Source organism: Felis catus, chromosome E2, assembly GCF_018350175.1.
Source record: "Felis catus isolate Fca126 chromosome E2, F.catus_Fca126_mat1.0, whole genome shotgun sequence".
In the NCBI taxonomy this organism is placed as follows: Eukaryota; Metazoa; Chordata; class Mammalia; order Carnivora; family Felidae; genus Felis; species Felis catus.
In genome coordinates, this window is record NC_058382.1 from 26757393 (window position 1) to 26771591 (window position 14199).

General features: G+C 39.0%; 1 protein-coding gene across 2 annotated transcripts in view; it reads right to left on the bottom strand.

The window, feature by feature from the left end:
* N4BP1 (NEDD4 binding protein 1) overlaps positions 1-14199 on the bottom strand; it is a 51339-nt gene that overhangs the window by 17969 nt on the left and 19171 nt on the right. For both annotated transcript variants that reach the window (XM_023245981.2, XM_023245980.2), the window contains exon 2: positions 3690-5380. In XM_023245981.2, coding sequence (XP_023101749.1) covers positions 3690-5380 — 1691 coding nt within the window. The remainder of the gene's footprint in view (positions 1-3689; positions 5381-14199) is intronic.

Genomic DNA, 14199 nt, shown 5'->3' on the forward strand with positions numbered 1-14199 from the left:
ATTGTGACAAAGGGGAAAAACCAAGTAGAGATACGCATAATTAGCAGCACGAAGTCGGTATTTTGGAATTTCTCACAGAGTGTATGAACTGCAGACAGCACGCTGGATAAACTAATAAACAAAGGCTTTGCAGGAACCGAGGGACAGCTAGGCCTGAGCTGCCTCAGAGTGGGGATCACACCAACAAATGCTATTAAGGGCTCAAATTTCTTTTTTAACTACTTCCCCAACTAGGTGGGTCAAATAAGTAAGGTTTAGTCAGCACTGCTTAAAGCAACTCAAGACTTAAGAATCCTATGTTGCCAAGGCCTGAAAATTCCAACCTCACTCTCTATGGGAGAAGACAAGGTACACAATGGCTCTGGGAGCCTATGAGCTCACATCTCCAGTATAATCTTGGACAAAATTTTTAAGCCATTTCATGTTATATAAAGAATAGATCATTTTTACCTCACAAAATTGGTGTGAATATTATGTTTTAAAAGATATAGTACCTGACACATAACAGGTGTTTCAGCCTGAAGATTCCAAATATTTGTTGAAAAATGTCTCAGTTAAAATTTAATCTAAACTGATCACTATAATAACAATCGAATAACAAGTTATAAAAAGATGGTGAAAAATCATTTAAAAAATTCTAATCTTTCCTAAGTCGTTAATTCTTTCATTCAACAAAACATTACTGAGTGCTTACCATGTACTAGCACCATGGACCTGGGAGTATTTTAGTGAACAGGACATACAAATCACTTCCTTCACGGAACGTACAATCTATAATTCACACTTAATACTGAAGCGACTGATTATAAACAAGGGTTAATTTTTTCCCAACTTTTAGAAAAACCTGAGTTGAATTTCACATAACATTTAAAATAATCATTTTAGGGGCGCCTGGGTGGCGCAGTCGGTTAAGCCTCCGACTTCAGCCAGGTCACGATCTCGCGGTCCATGAGTTCGAGCCCCGCGTCAGGCTCTGGGCTGATGGCTCGGAGCCTGGAGCCTGTTTCCGATTCTGTGTCTCCCTCTCTCTCTGCCCCTCCCCCGTTCATGCTCTGTCTCTCTCTGTCCCCAAAATAAATAAAAAACGTTGAAAAAAAATTTTTCAAAAAAAAAAAAAAATCATTTTAAAGTGAACAATTCAGTGGCATTTAGTACATTCACAATGTTGCACAATTACCACTTATACTTTGCTCTAAAACATTTCTGTTATTCCAAAATAAAATCCTGTGCGCATTAAGCAATCTACCCCCAGAATAAGAGTTAATTTTAGCTACTGATATTTTCAGATCAATCTTTATCAAATTAAGTCTGACTTTTTAAGATAATACATCCTTACAAAAATGTTGCTTTTAAACTAAGACATCTGTGAATTCAAAGAAAACTGGAATCCTCCCCAAATAATCAGCTTTCAAAAGAAAAATTAATGAAAGTCTACTCATGGTTTCCCTTAGTGCACTAATTCAGTGGTTTTCAAAAGAGATGGCACTGTACCCAAGGGTGTTAGGAAATATGTGGGAGTGTTTCGGGGTGTCACAATGACGGCGGGGGTGGGGGAGCAGTACTATGGGCAAAGTAGGAGGGACTAGATATGCAAAACATCCTATCATGGATAGACTATACACAACTCCAATAGTGACCCCTCTGAGAAATACACTGGTTACTACTCCAAAAAGGTTTTAAAATAATGTCATTATCACTGCTCATTCTACATTAATTTGCATTTCTTAGGTCTCTGAACACCTATTTGGGAAATCTTTCCACTCATAAAAAATGAAAAAGGATTAATATTATTCACAATCATGACCTAAATTTCATATCATAATTTGGCTCAAGAAATCATCACAATGAGGAACTGGTACTGGGCTTGGACTGTGGGTGACTGAAATTGCACTTTACAATTTTACTTAGATAATGCTATGCAGCTGTGGGCCATTTGCTGGGTTTCCCCCAAAAGAACTGGCAAAAAGCAAAGTGAAATAACAACAAACAGTATTATTTAGAAATGAAGACAAGTATATTATGTATTTTTCCAGCCCATCTTCAAACTTTAACATGTGAAATTCTGGGATTTTTTTTTTCTTCTTTTGACAGCAAAATACATCAACAATTCATTCAAAAAATAAAAAGAATCCTTATTTTAGAAAGATATTAAAGTACTTATAGATAAAATAACATATCTGACATTTACTTCAAAATTACACGGGTGAAAGGTAGTAGGTGGGGGTACAGACGAAGGGAGCCTGGCCAAGAGCTGAGAACTACTGAAGGTGGGGGAAGGACACATGGGAATCCCAAACATATCCAAAAAGGGAATCATTCTATTACCTTTTTATGTATTTGTTTGAAAATTCTAATAAAAAAATTAACAAAACAAAAAATACATAACAAACACAGAACTCCTAGGAAAGAGGCCACACACACATTCGCCAAAATTCAGAAGAGTATTTCAACATCTTCATTCCAGTCCAGGTGCCCCTTTTCGTGAATGATAGCTACTTAAAGTGCCAAACTTTTGCAGACTTCTTCAAAATCAATGGAGTGACTGACTTTGAAAACTGCAGAGTCTTTACCTAGCAGTTGTTGAAATGGCATGATAAAGATGACCTCAGGACAGGGCAAAAGGCAACAGACTGCAGCAAGTGAAACTCAGCAGGCAGAAACCTGCACAAGGTCAAGCAGCAGATCCACAGTGGGGCAGAGACTCTTACTTGACCTCCCTCCTCTTCTTAGTCACTGTATCAAACTGCCTCTTAGAGAAGAAGCCCAATCCTGTACCGGACATACATATAAAATCAGACTCTTCAAAGCGTTCCAAGACAGGTGAGATAGAAATGATCATTTAACTCTTTTTACTAAAAACAAATACACAAGCTTTTAGTAAGAAGAGAAGACCAAAATGAAGCTCAAACTGATGAACTTCCTTAGAAAGGAAGTTGCCATCACTCTATCAACAAATTATAACAGAAGTACACTGCATCCATTATCACTGCATCTTGGCTAGAGCCCTAGCATACTGTAGTACATAAAGTCAGAAAAATCTTTTTGGATTTAAGCTTCATCCTTGTACTCAAAAACTAATGATATTCATGGTGTTAAGAACCTAATGATTAGGGGCGCCTGGGTGGCGCAGTCGGTTAAGCATCCGACTTCAGCCAGGTCACGATCTCGCGGTCCGTGAGTTCGAGCTCCGCGTCAGGCTCTGGGCTGATGGCTCGGAGCCTGGAGCCTGTTTCCGATTCTGTGTCTCCCTCTCTCTCTGCCCCTCCCCTGTTCATGCTCTGTCTCTCTCTGTCCCAAAAATAAATAAAAAACGTTGAAAAAAAAAATTAAAAAAAAAAAAAAGAACCTAATGATTAAAAGAGAGAAAAAAAGACACCTAATGATTTAAAAGTCACTATGTTGTTTATCACTGACTAGGCAATGCAAAGTGAAAAGACAAATTTTCTATCTCCTGTCCTCAGAAATACAGGTTCAGCAGGGTGAAGCAAAGTTTACAACTCTAGAAGATGGAATAACCCAGCCTTCCAAACAGTTGTTTCGTGGTTTTTGGTTTTTTTTGTTTTTTTCCAGTAAGACTATAGATCAACTAGAAAGATGCACAGGGTAGTGCCTGTAACTGCATGTAATTGTGAGACACTGCATAGGGCCCTATTTACAACTGTAACAGGACTTGCAGAGAGTGGACTTACGTAATTGCGACATTGCTCCCGTCTATAACAATGTGCTTCAAATCCGTTCTCCCTGGCTCATTTTTTAATTCGAGCTTGTAGGGTATTTTCAGAGTATCTCGAAACCTTTGAACGCCCGTAACTGAGGAATCAATATGATCAGACGGTCCCGCCAACCTTGCATCAGTAACTGAAGGTAGGAGCTGGGGCAGTGGCATTGGTGGAGAAAGGGGTGGACAATTTGACTTAGACTGTGGAGAGCTACAACACCCGGAACGGTTTTCACAGGCAGACTTCACATTACTTGGAAGCAAGGGCTCTGCTTGCTGCTGCAAACCATTTTCAGGAAAAACTGGAATTCTGGGCTGGTGACTTGAAGCGCCTCTGGAAACAAAACTGACAACTTCTTTGGGACTTGAAGGGACAACAGAAGGTGAAAGGCCATCAGTTTCAAGGTCCATGTTACACATATAATTCTGGTTTGAACTCCAGATTTCTTGTTTCTGTTCTATCGGCACTGTTTTGAAAGCGTTAATTTTGCAATTTGAGGTACATGGTTTTGATTCTTTGAATGGTAACTGAGAAAATTTTTCTACCATATTTTGCTGTGTGTGAGTTTGTATTTTCTTTGGAGTAGAATCTGTTGTAAGCTCATTTATGCTGCTACAAACACCTTTATTTTTGGTTCTGTTGGTCTCCGGACACATAGTACCAGGTGAAGATTCTCGGTCTTCTTGGAATCTCTTATTTTCTTTTTCAATTTCTTCTAAGAGCAATAATGGTTCAGTAGATGGCCCATACTCCCTAATGACCTTTTCAACAATTTCTTGGGAATAGCCCATGGTTTTAAAAAAGTTCACAAGGATATTGTATTCCATTTCCTCAGTGGTGTCCTTTACATCTGGACTTAAATTTTCAGGATCTGCCGAAGAATCAGATAGGTCAATGATTACATTTCCAGCTAATGTCTTACCATCATGTAAAAGCTCCCCCTCTTGAACATTTTCCAAAGAAAACTGTTTCTTCGTATGCCTTTCTTCAGAATCAGAAAATCTCCTTTTATGACAAATTCTGTCTTTGGAAAGTGCCTCTTCATCTGGGGTTAGACCATTTATTGGAACAAAAAGTACATCTTGTGAACTAGAAAAGATTGTGTCCATTTGTTTTGTAAGCTCAGAAACAGGAGTGCCAGCTTTATTTCTTGCATCTTCCTGCAAAACAATTTCATCTCTGGAAATATTCAGCCCTGTGGCAGCATTCTGTGTAAACTCTGTTCGTTTAGAATCTCCAATTTCAGTAACATCATCATTTCCTGTTTCAAATAAATTCTCCTCACCTTGTGTAAGTGTCAAAAGCTCTTTTTTCAAGGAAGTGGGCAAAATTAACAAGTCCATTGTATAATTGTCTGCACGAGCTTCAACAAATTGTTTAAATTCCCTTTTTACCTCGGATTCTTTCTGACTGTTGGGTAGGTTCTCATTATTCTCAAAGAGCTTTACGAACTGCTGAATGTGACTCCTAGCCATGACCACAGCTTCAGCACTTCCTCTGATGCCAAGAAGACCAATGTCCAGAATGCAGAGATCAGCACATGTGTCCTGAATCAAGCTCTTCAGAAACAGGCTCTGTGCCCCAACAAAAATACAGTGCATGGCCTTGGGATAACATTCTCTTTCTTCTAGTTCAGGTTCACAGATTCCTTTAATATATTCCTGTAAACAGAAGATGAGATCAATTTACAAAAGCTCTTTATAGCACATATCATGTTACACATGTAATTACAAATGTCAAGCTGTACAAAAATCAAAAGCATGGTAATAATGTGGGGAAAACGCCATGTTATAAAAAAAGATTTAAGATAACAGATATAAGTTGCTTACTCGTTTTCATTGGACTTGAAAACTTTGCTAGTCTAAAAGGCAGGTATCTGTAACATTCTCAATAATGTATCTTGCAGTAGGATCTTTGGGGTCTGCCCAGCTGCACAGTGGACAAGACTGGACTTATTTACATCTATAAGTAACAAACATTTTTGCTTGCTACTAGGCCTTTATTGGTACTATGACCTAATTAAGAGATAAGAAAATAAAGTCAAACGATTTACTCTAGAACAAACTTTCACTTTTGCTTTGCTACTACTGCCCCTTAGTTTCCAGATAAATTGATTTTTTTGAAGGCATCAAAAAACAAAAAACAAAAAAACCAACATGTTCCAGACAGCTGGAACAATGCATACCCTACATAATTTTATGCCCCCCCCCTTTTTTATTTTTTAAATAGAAAAGCCAAACTGTTTAGTTTTCCAAAAATAAAGAACCAGGGGCACCTGGGTGGCTCAGTCGGTTAAGCGTCTGATTTTGACTCAGGTCCTGATCTCGCGGTTTGTGAGTGTGAGCCCTGTGTTAGGCTCAGAGCCTGGAGCCTGCTTCGGATTCTGTGTCTCCCTCTCTCTGTGTCCCTCCCCTGCTTGCACTCTCTCTCTCTCTCTCTCTCTCTCTCTCAAAAATAAAAACATTAAAAAAATTAAAAATAAATAAAAATAAATACATAAATAAAAATAAAGAACCAGAGAATGTTGGACAGTATTGCCACTCTCAGAAAACTGAGTTTTTCTAGAGTTTCTAGTAAAGTTGCTATTAAACAAGGCCTCAATAAAGTAAGAAAGGGACTGGGTTCTCTAGCAATTACGTTGCTACTGGAGGCCTAAAGAACGAAGTAAACTCACATGCACATGCACAGGAATGGTGGATACACTTGTTAAGAATGTGGGCACTGGAGCCTGTTTCTGGGCTCAAATCCCAGCCATGAGACTGGGGGTCTTCTCTAGTTACACAGCCCCTCTACCTCATGTCCTCAACTGTAAAAGAGAGAGGATAGTGCAATCCCAGGTGTTTTCAGGAAATCTGATTCGATAATAAAGCTCCGACAACACTGTCTTGCATCTAGTTAGTGCTTACTAAATAGTAACAACACTTTAATTATCAGTGAAAATTTTCTGGAAAGACATTTGTAAGAAATGAGCCTGGCAGGGGCGCCTGGGTGGCGCAGTCGGTTAAGCGTCCGACTTCAGCCAGGTCATGATCTCGCGGTCCGTGAGTTCGAGCCCCGCGTCAGGCTCTGGGCTGATGGCTCGGAGCCTGGAGCCTGTTTCCGATTCTGTGTCTCCCTCTCTCTCTGCCCCTCCCCCGTTCATGCTCTGTCTCTCTCTGTCCCCAAAATAAATAAACGTTGAAAAAAAAAATAAAAAAAAAAAAAAGAAATGAGCCTGGCAATACCTGACCCGTACTTTACACTAAAATTACAGTAGTGTTATTGAAATGGTGCTATTGAAAAGCTCAGCCTGCGCCACACTGGAGACAATGAGGCTTTGCAAAATGTACCTACTACATACATGTTTTTCTAGTGACCACGGGCCTTCAGTTAAAATTTATATACCAATGGACACACGTTCCTTGTTTACATATTTAGAACTACAACATCCCAGAAGCACCTGGGTGGCTCAGTCAGTTAAGTGTCCAACTTTGGCTCAGGTCATGATCTCATGGTTCATGAGTTCAAGCCCCATGTTGGGCTCTTGCTGACAGCTCAGAGCCTGGAGCCTGCTTAGGATTCTGTGTCTCCCTCTCTCTCTGCCCCTCCCCTGCTTGTGCTGTCTCTCTCTCGAAAATAAGTAAACATTAAAAAAAAAGAACTATGACATCCATGTGAACAGATGAAACTCCAGAAATATGAGGAAAATGTCACAGGAAAAATCTGACCGAAGCAGTATAATGTTCAATCATGAGACCTATGTCCTCTGTACAAACCTGGACTGTCTGTGGACTTAGTGGTAAAGATTAGAGGTAACTGGTGCTGGATAGAGGAGCGCTGTTTATTAGAGCAGTTTGCTAATTTTGTAACACTGTAATTGCGTTAAAACACAAAGCACAGCAACTGAACATCCTTTCTTCCTAGATATGCAAGCAGAGTACTAAATATTGAAGTCCGCATCCCTGAACCCCTCCAAATGGACACTTTGCTACCACTTGTTTGAACTTATACTGCATTTAGGTTGTGGCTCAAGGTTGTTTTTTTTAGTATTTTAATTTGAAATAATTATAGGTTTCCAGGAAGCTGCAAAGATAGGACAGAGTTCTGTGTGCTCTCCCAGTTCTCTCCAATCACTTATACTTTACCTAATTACACCACAGTATCAAAACCAGGGCACTCACACTGATACAGTGTGTATCCAGTTCTATGCCATTTTATCACATGTATAGACTCAAGAAAATACCACTTCAATCAAGATACAGAATTATTCCATCACCACAAAGATTACCTTCATGCTACCCTTTCACCATATTTACCCCTACTTCCACCCACACCATCCCTAAGCTGCTGACAACTGCTGTTTTTGTCTCTCACAATGTTGTAACTTCAAGAATGTTATATAAATAGGATTAGACAGTTTGTGCCTCTTGAGATTGACCTTTTTCACTCAACAAGATGCTCTTGAAACCCATCCAAGGTGTGAGTGTATCAATAGTTCATTCCTTTTTATTGCTGAGTACTATTCCATGATATGGACAAACTACACATTTTTAATCACCTATCTACTGAATGACATTTTGGTTGTTCCTATTTGGAGCTATTACAAATGAAGCTATGGACAATTACGTACAGGTTTTCATGTGAACTTGTCATTTCTCTGGGATAAATGCCCAGCAGTGTGCAATGTGGGCCATATGGTAAGTGAACATTTAGATTTCAAGGAACAGCCCAACTGTGTTCCAGAATAGCTGTGCCACTTTACATTCCCACCTGCAACATATGAGATCCAGAAGATCCAGTTTCTCCTCATCCTTGTCAGCACTTGACATTGCTACTATTTTTTATTGGAGCTGTTATATTAAGAGTAGAGTGTGGGGCTCCTGGGTGGCTTAGTCGGTTAAGCTTCCGACTCTTGATTTCGGCTCAGGTCATGATCTTGTGGTTCATGAGATTGAGCCCCCCCATTGGGCTCCACACTGACAGCTCAGAGCCTGCTTGGGATTTCTCTCTGCCCCCCCCCCCCACTTAAAAAAAAAGAGAAAAAATAAGAACGTAGTGTATCTCCTCATGGTCTTAGTTTACATTTCCCTAATGGCAAGTGATGTTGAACATCTTTTGCATGTGCTGCTTGCCATCTACACTCCCTCTTGGATGAAATGCTCAATTTTTTGGTCCATTTTCTAACTGGATTGTTTGAGTTTTACTGTTGAGTTTTGGGAGCTCTTGACACAGTCTAGATAGAAGTCCATTCTCAGATATGTGGCTTACAAGTATTTTTTCCTATAGTTTTTTTCATTCTTGTCTTTTGTGACAGAAGTTTATAATTTTAAGGTTTATTGGCTTTTTTCTTCATCAAGCCACAGGAATCAGAGACTTCTCCTATGTTATCTTCCAAAAGTTTTATGTCTAAATCTACAACCTATTGTGAGTTGGTTTTTATATAAGATGTGAGATTCAGGTTGAGGTTCATGTTTTTGCTTATGGATATCTAATTGCTCTAACACTGCTTCTTGAAAAGACTGTTTTTTCTCTATTTAATTCCTTTTGCAGATGTCAAAAATCAGTTGGCCATACTTACGTGGGGCTATGAGTTCCCTATTTTGTTGCATTGATTTAGGTATCCAGCCCTTCACCAATGCCACACAGCCTTAACTACATAATGTCTTATAGTAATTGCTCCTATTAAAAATTGCTCTTAGCCATTCTAGTTCCTTTGCCTTTCCATATAAATTTTAGAATAATTTTGTTTAGCAATCTTGTTGAACTTGCACACTGACTTGAAGCGAACAGACATCTGCTGAGTCTTCTGCAAGAACAAATTGTTTGTCTAGATTTTTGCTTTTTTTCATGAGTGTTTTATAGTTTTGAGCATACAAATCCTGTACACCCAAATATTCTATTTTTTGAGTGACTGAACAGGGCACTCTATTTAAAATTTTACTTCTATGTGTTCACTGCTAAATAAACAGAAATAAATTGATTTTGATCATGTGTCCTGAAACCCTGCTGAGCCTATTTCCAGTTCCAGGATTTTTTTCTCATAGACTCTTTCGGATTTTCTATGCAGACAAGTATGTCATCTACAAATACCTTTTATGCCTTCTATTTTCTTGCTGTATTGAACTAGCTATAACTCCTAGCACTGTGATGAACAGTGGTGACAGCTGACACTCTTGCCTTGTTTACAATCACAGGCAGAAAACAGTCTTACCTTTGAATATGATGTTAGATTTTTTAATATACTTTTTTTTATCACATTGAGGAAGTTCTCCTGCATTCCATTCATCTAGGAACATGAACAGGTATTAAAACTTGTGAAATGCTTTACTGTATCAACTACTTCTTCAGCCTGTTAATATGGTAGGTTGCACTGACGGATTTTTGAATACTGAACAAGCCTTGTATCCCTGGAATAACTGCCGCTTGCTCGTGATGTATACATCTTTTATAATTAATTCTACTTGCTAATGTTTTATTAACATTTTTTGCATCTTTTATAACCATATTCATGAGAGACTTCAGTCTGTAGTTTTCCATTTTTGTACTACCTTTGCCTGGTTTTAGCAAGAAGATAGTAATGAATGAGTGAACAAAGTGTTCTCTTGCATTTCCCTTCAAGAGACGTATAGAACTGTTTTTGTTTTTTTTTTTTTTTTTAGAGCACGTGCATGCACACGTGCGCACACATATGCCAGGGAGTCAGAGGGAGAGAATTTTAAGCAGGCTCCAAGCTCAGGGGAGAGTCCAGTGTGGGGCTCCAAATACACAACCCTGGGATCATGACCTGAACCAAAATCAAGAGTCGGACACTCAACCAACTGATCTACCTAGGGGCCCGAGATGTTCTTTTCCTTTTTTTATTTTTTTAAATGCTTTATTTTTGGGGGAGGGGGAGGGAGAAAGAGAAAGAGAAAGAGAAAGAGAACGAGAAAGAGAACGAGAAAGAGAACGAGAAAGAGAACGAGAAAAAGAGGAGGAAGGGCAGAAAGAAAGGGAGACACAAAATCTGAAGCAGGCTCCAGGCTCTGAGTTCAGTCAGCACAGAGCCCAATGTGGGACTGGAACTCATGAACGGTGAGATCATGACCTGCGCTAAAGTCAGACGCTTAGCCGACTGAACCACCTAGGTGCCTCAATTCTTTTTAAAACATTTTGTAGACCTTCCCAGTTAAGCAGTCTGGGCCTGGAGAGTTCTTCTACAAGAATTTTCAAGTCATTAATTTAATTTCCTTAAGAGCTGTTAGGTCCATACAAATTATCTATTTCATGTTGGGTACATTAGGGTAGTTTGTACTTTTTGAGGAATTGGCCAATTTCATCTAAGTTGTCAAGTTTATATGTGTAAAGCTGTTGGTTTTCCCTATCTTTTTGATGTCTGCACGGTCTACAGTTGATACCCTGTTTCATTCCTGATATTAGTAATTTATGTCTTCTCTCTTCAGGGTTGATAAGAGGGTAATTTTATTGATTTTTTTTTCAAAGAACAAGCTTGTTATTTCCTTGATTTTTCTCTATCATTCTGTGTTTTCAAATTTGTGGACTTCTACTATGCCTCCTGTTGTTTTGCACTTATTTTGCTCTTCTCTGTCGAGTTCCAAGAGGTGGAAGCCTACTGATTAAGACTTCATTCTTTTCTAAAATAATATGTTATAAATTTCTCTTTCAGGGGGTGCCTGGGTGGCTAGGTTGGTTAAGTGTCCAACTTGGGTTCAGCTCATGATCTCATAGTTTATGGGTTCAAGCCCCACGTCCGGCTCAGCACTCACACTGTGGAGCCTGCTTGGGATTCTCTCTCTGCCACTCCCCTGTTTGCGCTTTCTAATAAACATACTTTAAGAAAAAAAAGTTCTCTTTCAGCTCTACATTAAGCTACATCCCACAAATGCTGATGTGTTGTATATTCACTTTTATTTTTATTTTATTATTTTTTTTAATGTTTATTTATTTTTGAGAGAGAGAGAGTGAGACAGAGCATGAGCAGGGGAGAAGCAGAGAGAGAGGGAGACACAGAATTGGAAGCAGGCTCTAGGCTGAGCTGTCAGCACAGAGCCCGATGTGGGGTTCGAACTCACGAACCGCAATATCACGACTTGAGCTGAAGTCAGACACTTAACCAACAGCCACCCAGGCGCCCCAAGTTTTTATTTTATTTTTGAAATTTCTCTTGAAATTATTCAATATCCAAGAGTGTTGTTTACCTTTCAAATATGTGAAGACTTTCTGGTTATCTTTGTTACTGATTTCTATCTAGTTTGATTCCTTTGTAATCAGAGAACACACTTCAAGTTTTAAAAAATGTTTACTTTTGAGAGCGAGTGAGTGAGCACATGTGTGTGCGAGAGTGGGGTAGGGGCAGAGTGAGAGGGGGACAGAGGATCCAAAGCGAACTCTGTGCTGACAGCAGGGAGTCCGATGCAGGGCTTGAACCCACGAATTGTGAGATCATAATCTGAGCAGAGTTGGACACTTAACCGACTGTGCCACCCATGTGCCCCTGACTTCAATTCTTTTATATTTGTTGAGATTTGTTCTATGGCCTGGGATATGGTCTATCTTGATAGATGTTCTGTGGACACTTGAACATGTATTCTGCTGCTGCTGGGCAGTGTTAAAAAAAAACATCTATTTGAGCCCAGTTGATGATGCTGTTGAGTTTTTCTATATTCTTGATGGTTCTATCAATTGTTGAGAGAGAATGCTGAAGTTTCCAATTATAATTGTGTCCATTTCTTCTGTCAGTTCTCCCAGGTTTTGCTTCACATATATTGCAGCTCCACTGTTAGGAATATACACATTTAAGCACTCTTATGTCTTCTTGGTGAATGGATCCTCTTATCATTATGTACATATTCCTCTCTGCTCTGAAGGTTTTGTCTGACAGTAATATTACCACTCCAGCTTTGTTCTGATTAGTAACTGCACAGTATGTTTTACCCTCCTTTTTACTTACCTGTATCATTATATATAAAATAACTTTCATGAAGATATCATATAGTTTGGTTATATATTTTTTAAATCCATTCTGACAATCTGTCTTTTAATTGGGGTGTTTACACTATTCAGATTTCTGTTGTTGTTGTTAAAGTTTGGGACTTTACCTTTTTTAAGTTTATTTATTTTGAGAGAGAGACAGAGACACAAAGAGAATAGGATGAACAGGCTCTACACTGTCAGCACAGAGCCTTATGTAGGACTTGATCCCATAAACAGTGATATCATAACTTGAGCCAAAAACCAAGAGTCAGATGCTCAACCGCTACCCAGGGGCCCTGCACAATTCACTTTTAATGAAATTATTGTTGCTTGGATTTAAGTCCACCATTTACTTGTTTTCTGTTTGTTCCCTATTTTTAATTCCTTTTCCCCCAATCTGGCCTTCTTTTGCATTATACAAACATTTTTTAGTATTACAATTTACTGATTGAAAATTTTTAATGTTTATTTATTTTGAGAGCAAGCACATGTGAATGGGGGAGGGCCAGAGAGGGAGGGAGAGAAAGAATCCCAACCAGGTTCCTTGCTGTCAGCACAGAGCCTGATGTGGGCCTCGATCTAACAAACTGTGAGATCGTGACCTGAGCCAAAATTAAGAGTCAGATGCTTAATGACTGAGCCACCCAGGCACCCCTATTTATTGAAATTTTTTACTGTATCTCTTTATATAGTTTTTAAAGTAGTTATGCTATCAATTATAACATAACTGATCCACTTCAAAGTCAATATTTTATTATTTCGAGAATGTATAAACCTTACCATCTGCACTATTCATGTTTTTTATTTTTTTATATCTTATAATGTTTTGACATCGTAGGAGGACTTTCAGACCTGAATAGAGACTTAATCTCCCGGCGCTAGCTAATTTCTAGCAGTGGTGGACCACTTGCTTGGAGCATGCCTTTCCTTTGCAGACTGCCTGATCCAGTGTTGCGCCCCCATGCCCATCTCCTTATCTAACTCACATACTAAGCCAATATTTCCTCTACCTTGTATCAAGCCTGGGCCAGGAACCAGACAACTAAGAACAGACCCTATGTCTGAAAGCCCACTGAAATTATCCAAACAAGCCAATCTTAAACTGTTTATCCTGTCCTGCCTTGCCTTTCTTTCCCCCTTGCTCCTGTTTCTGTCTCCTGACCAAACTCTGAGTGCTTTACCTGTAGCCCAGTGTGGTGATGTATGCCCCCTTCTCTTGGGAAATGTAAATAATCAAAATTTTCTTTCAGTTGCATTGACTTCTCTGGGCCATCAGTCACTTCCCTAACTTAAAATCCTGCGGGTACAAATTTTAGAATACCACCATCATCCTTTACCCTTGGTCTCCAGTCTCTCTGCCTTCCCTTGTATGTTATAGCTATCTCACAAATTTATGAATATACATTTGAAATCCCATCAGACAATACTATAAATTGTTTTCAGCCTATAAATTGTTTTCAATACTATAAATTGTTTTTAACTCATGTTAAAGAACTCAAGAGGAGAAACTAATCTATTATATTTACCC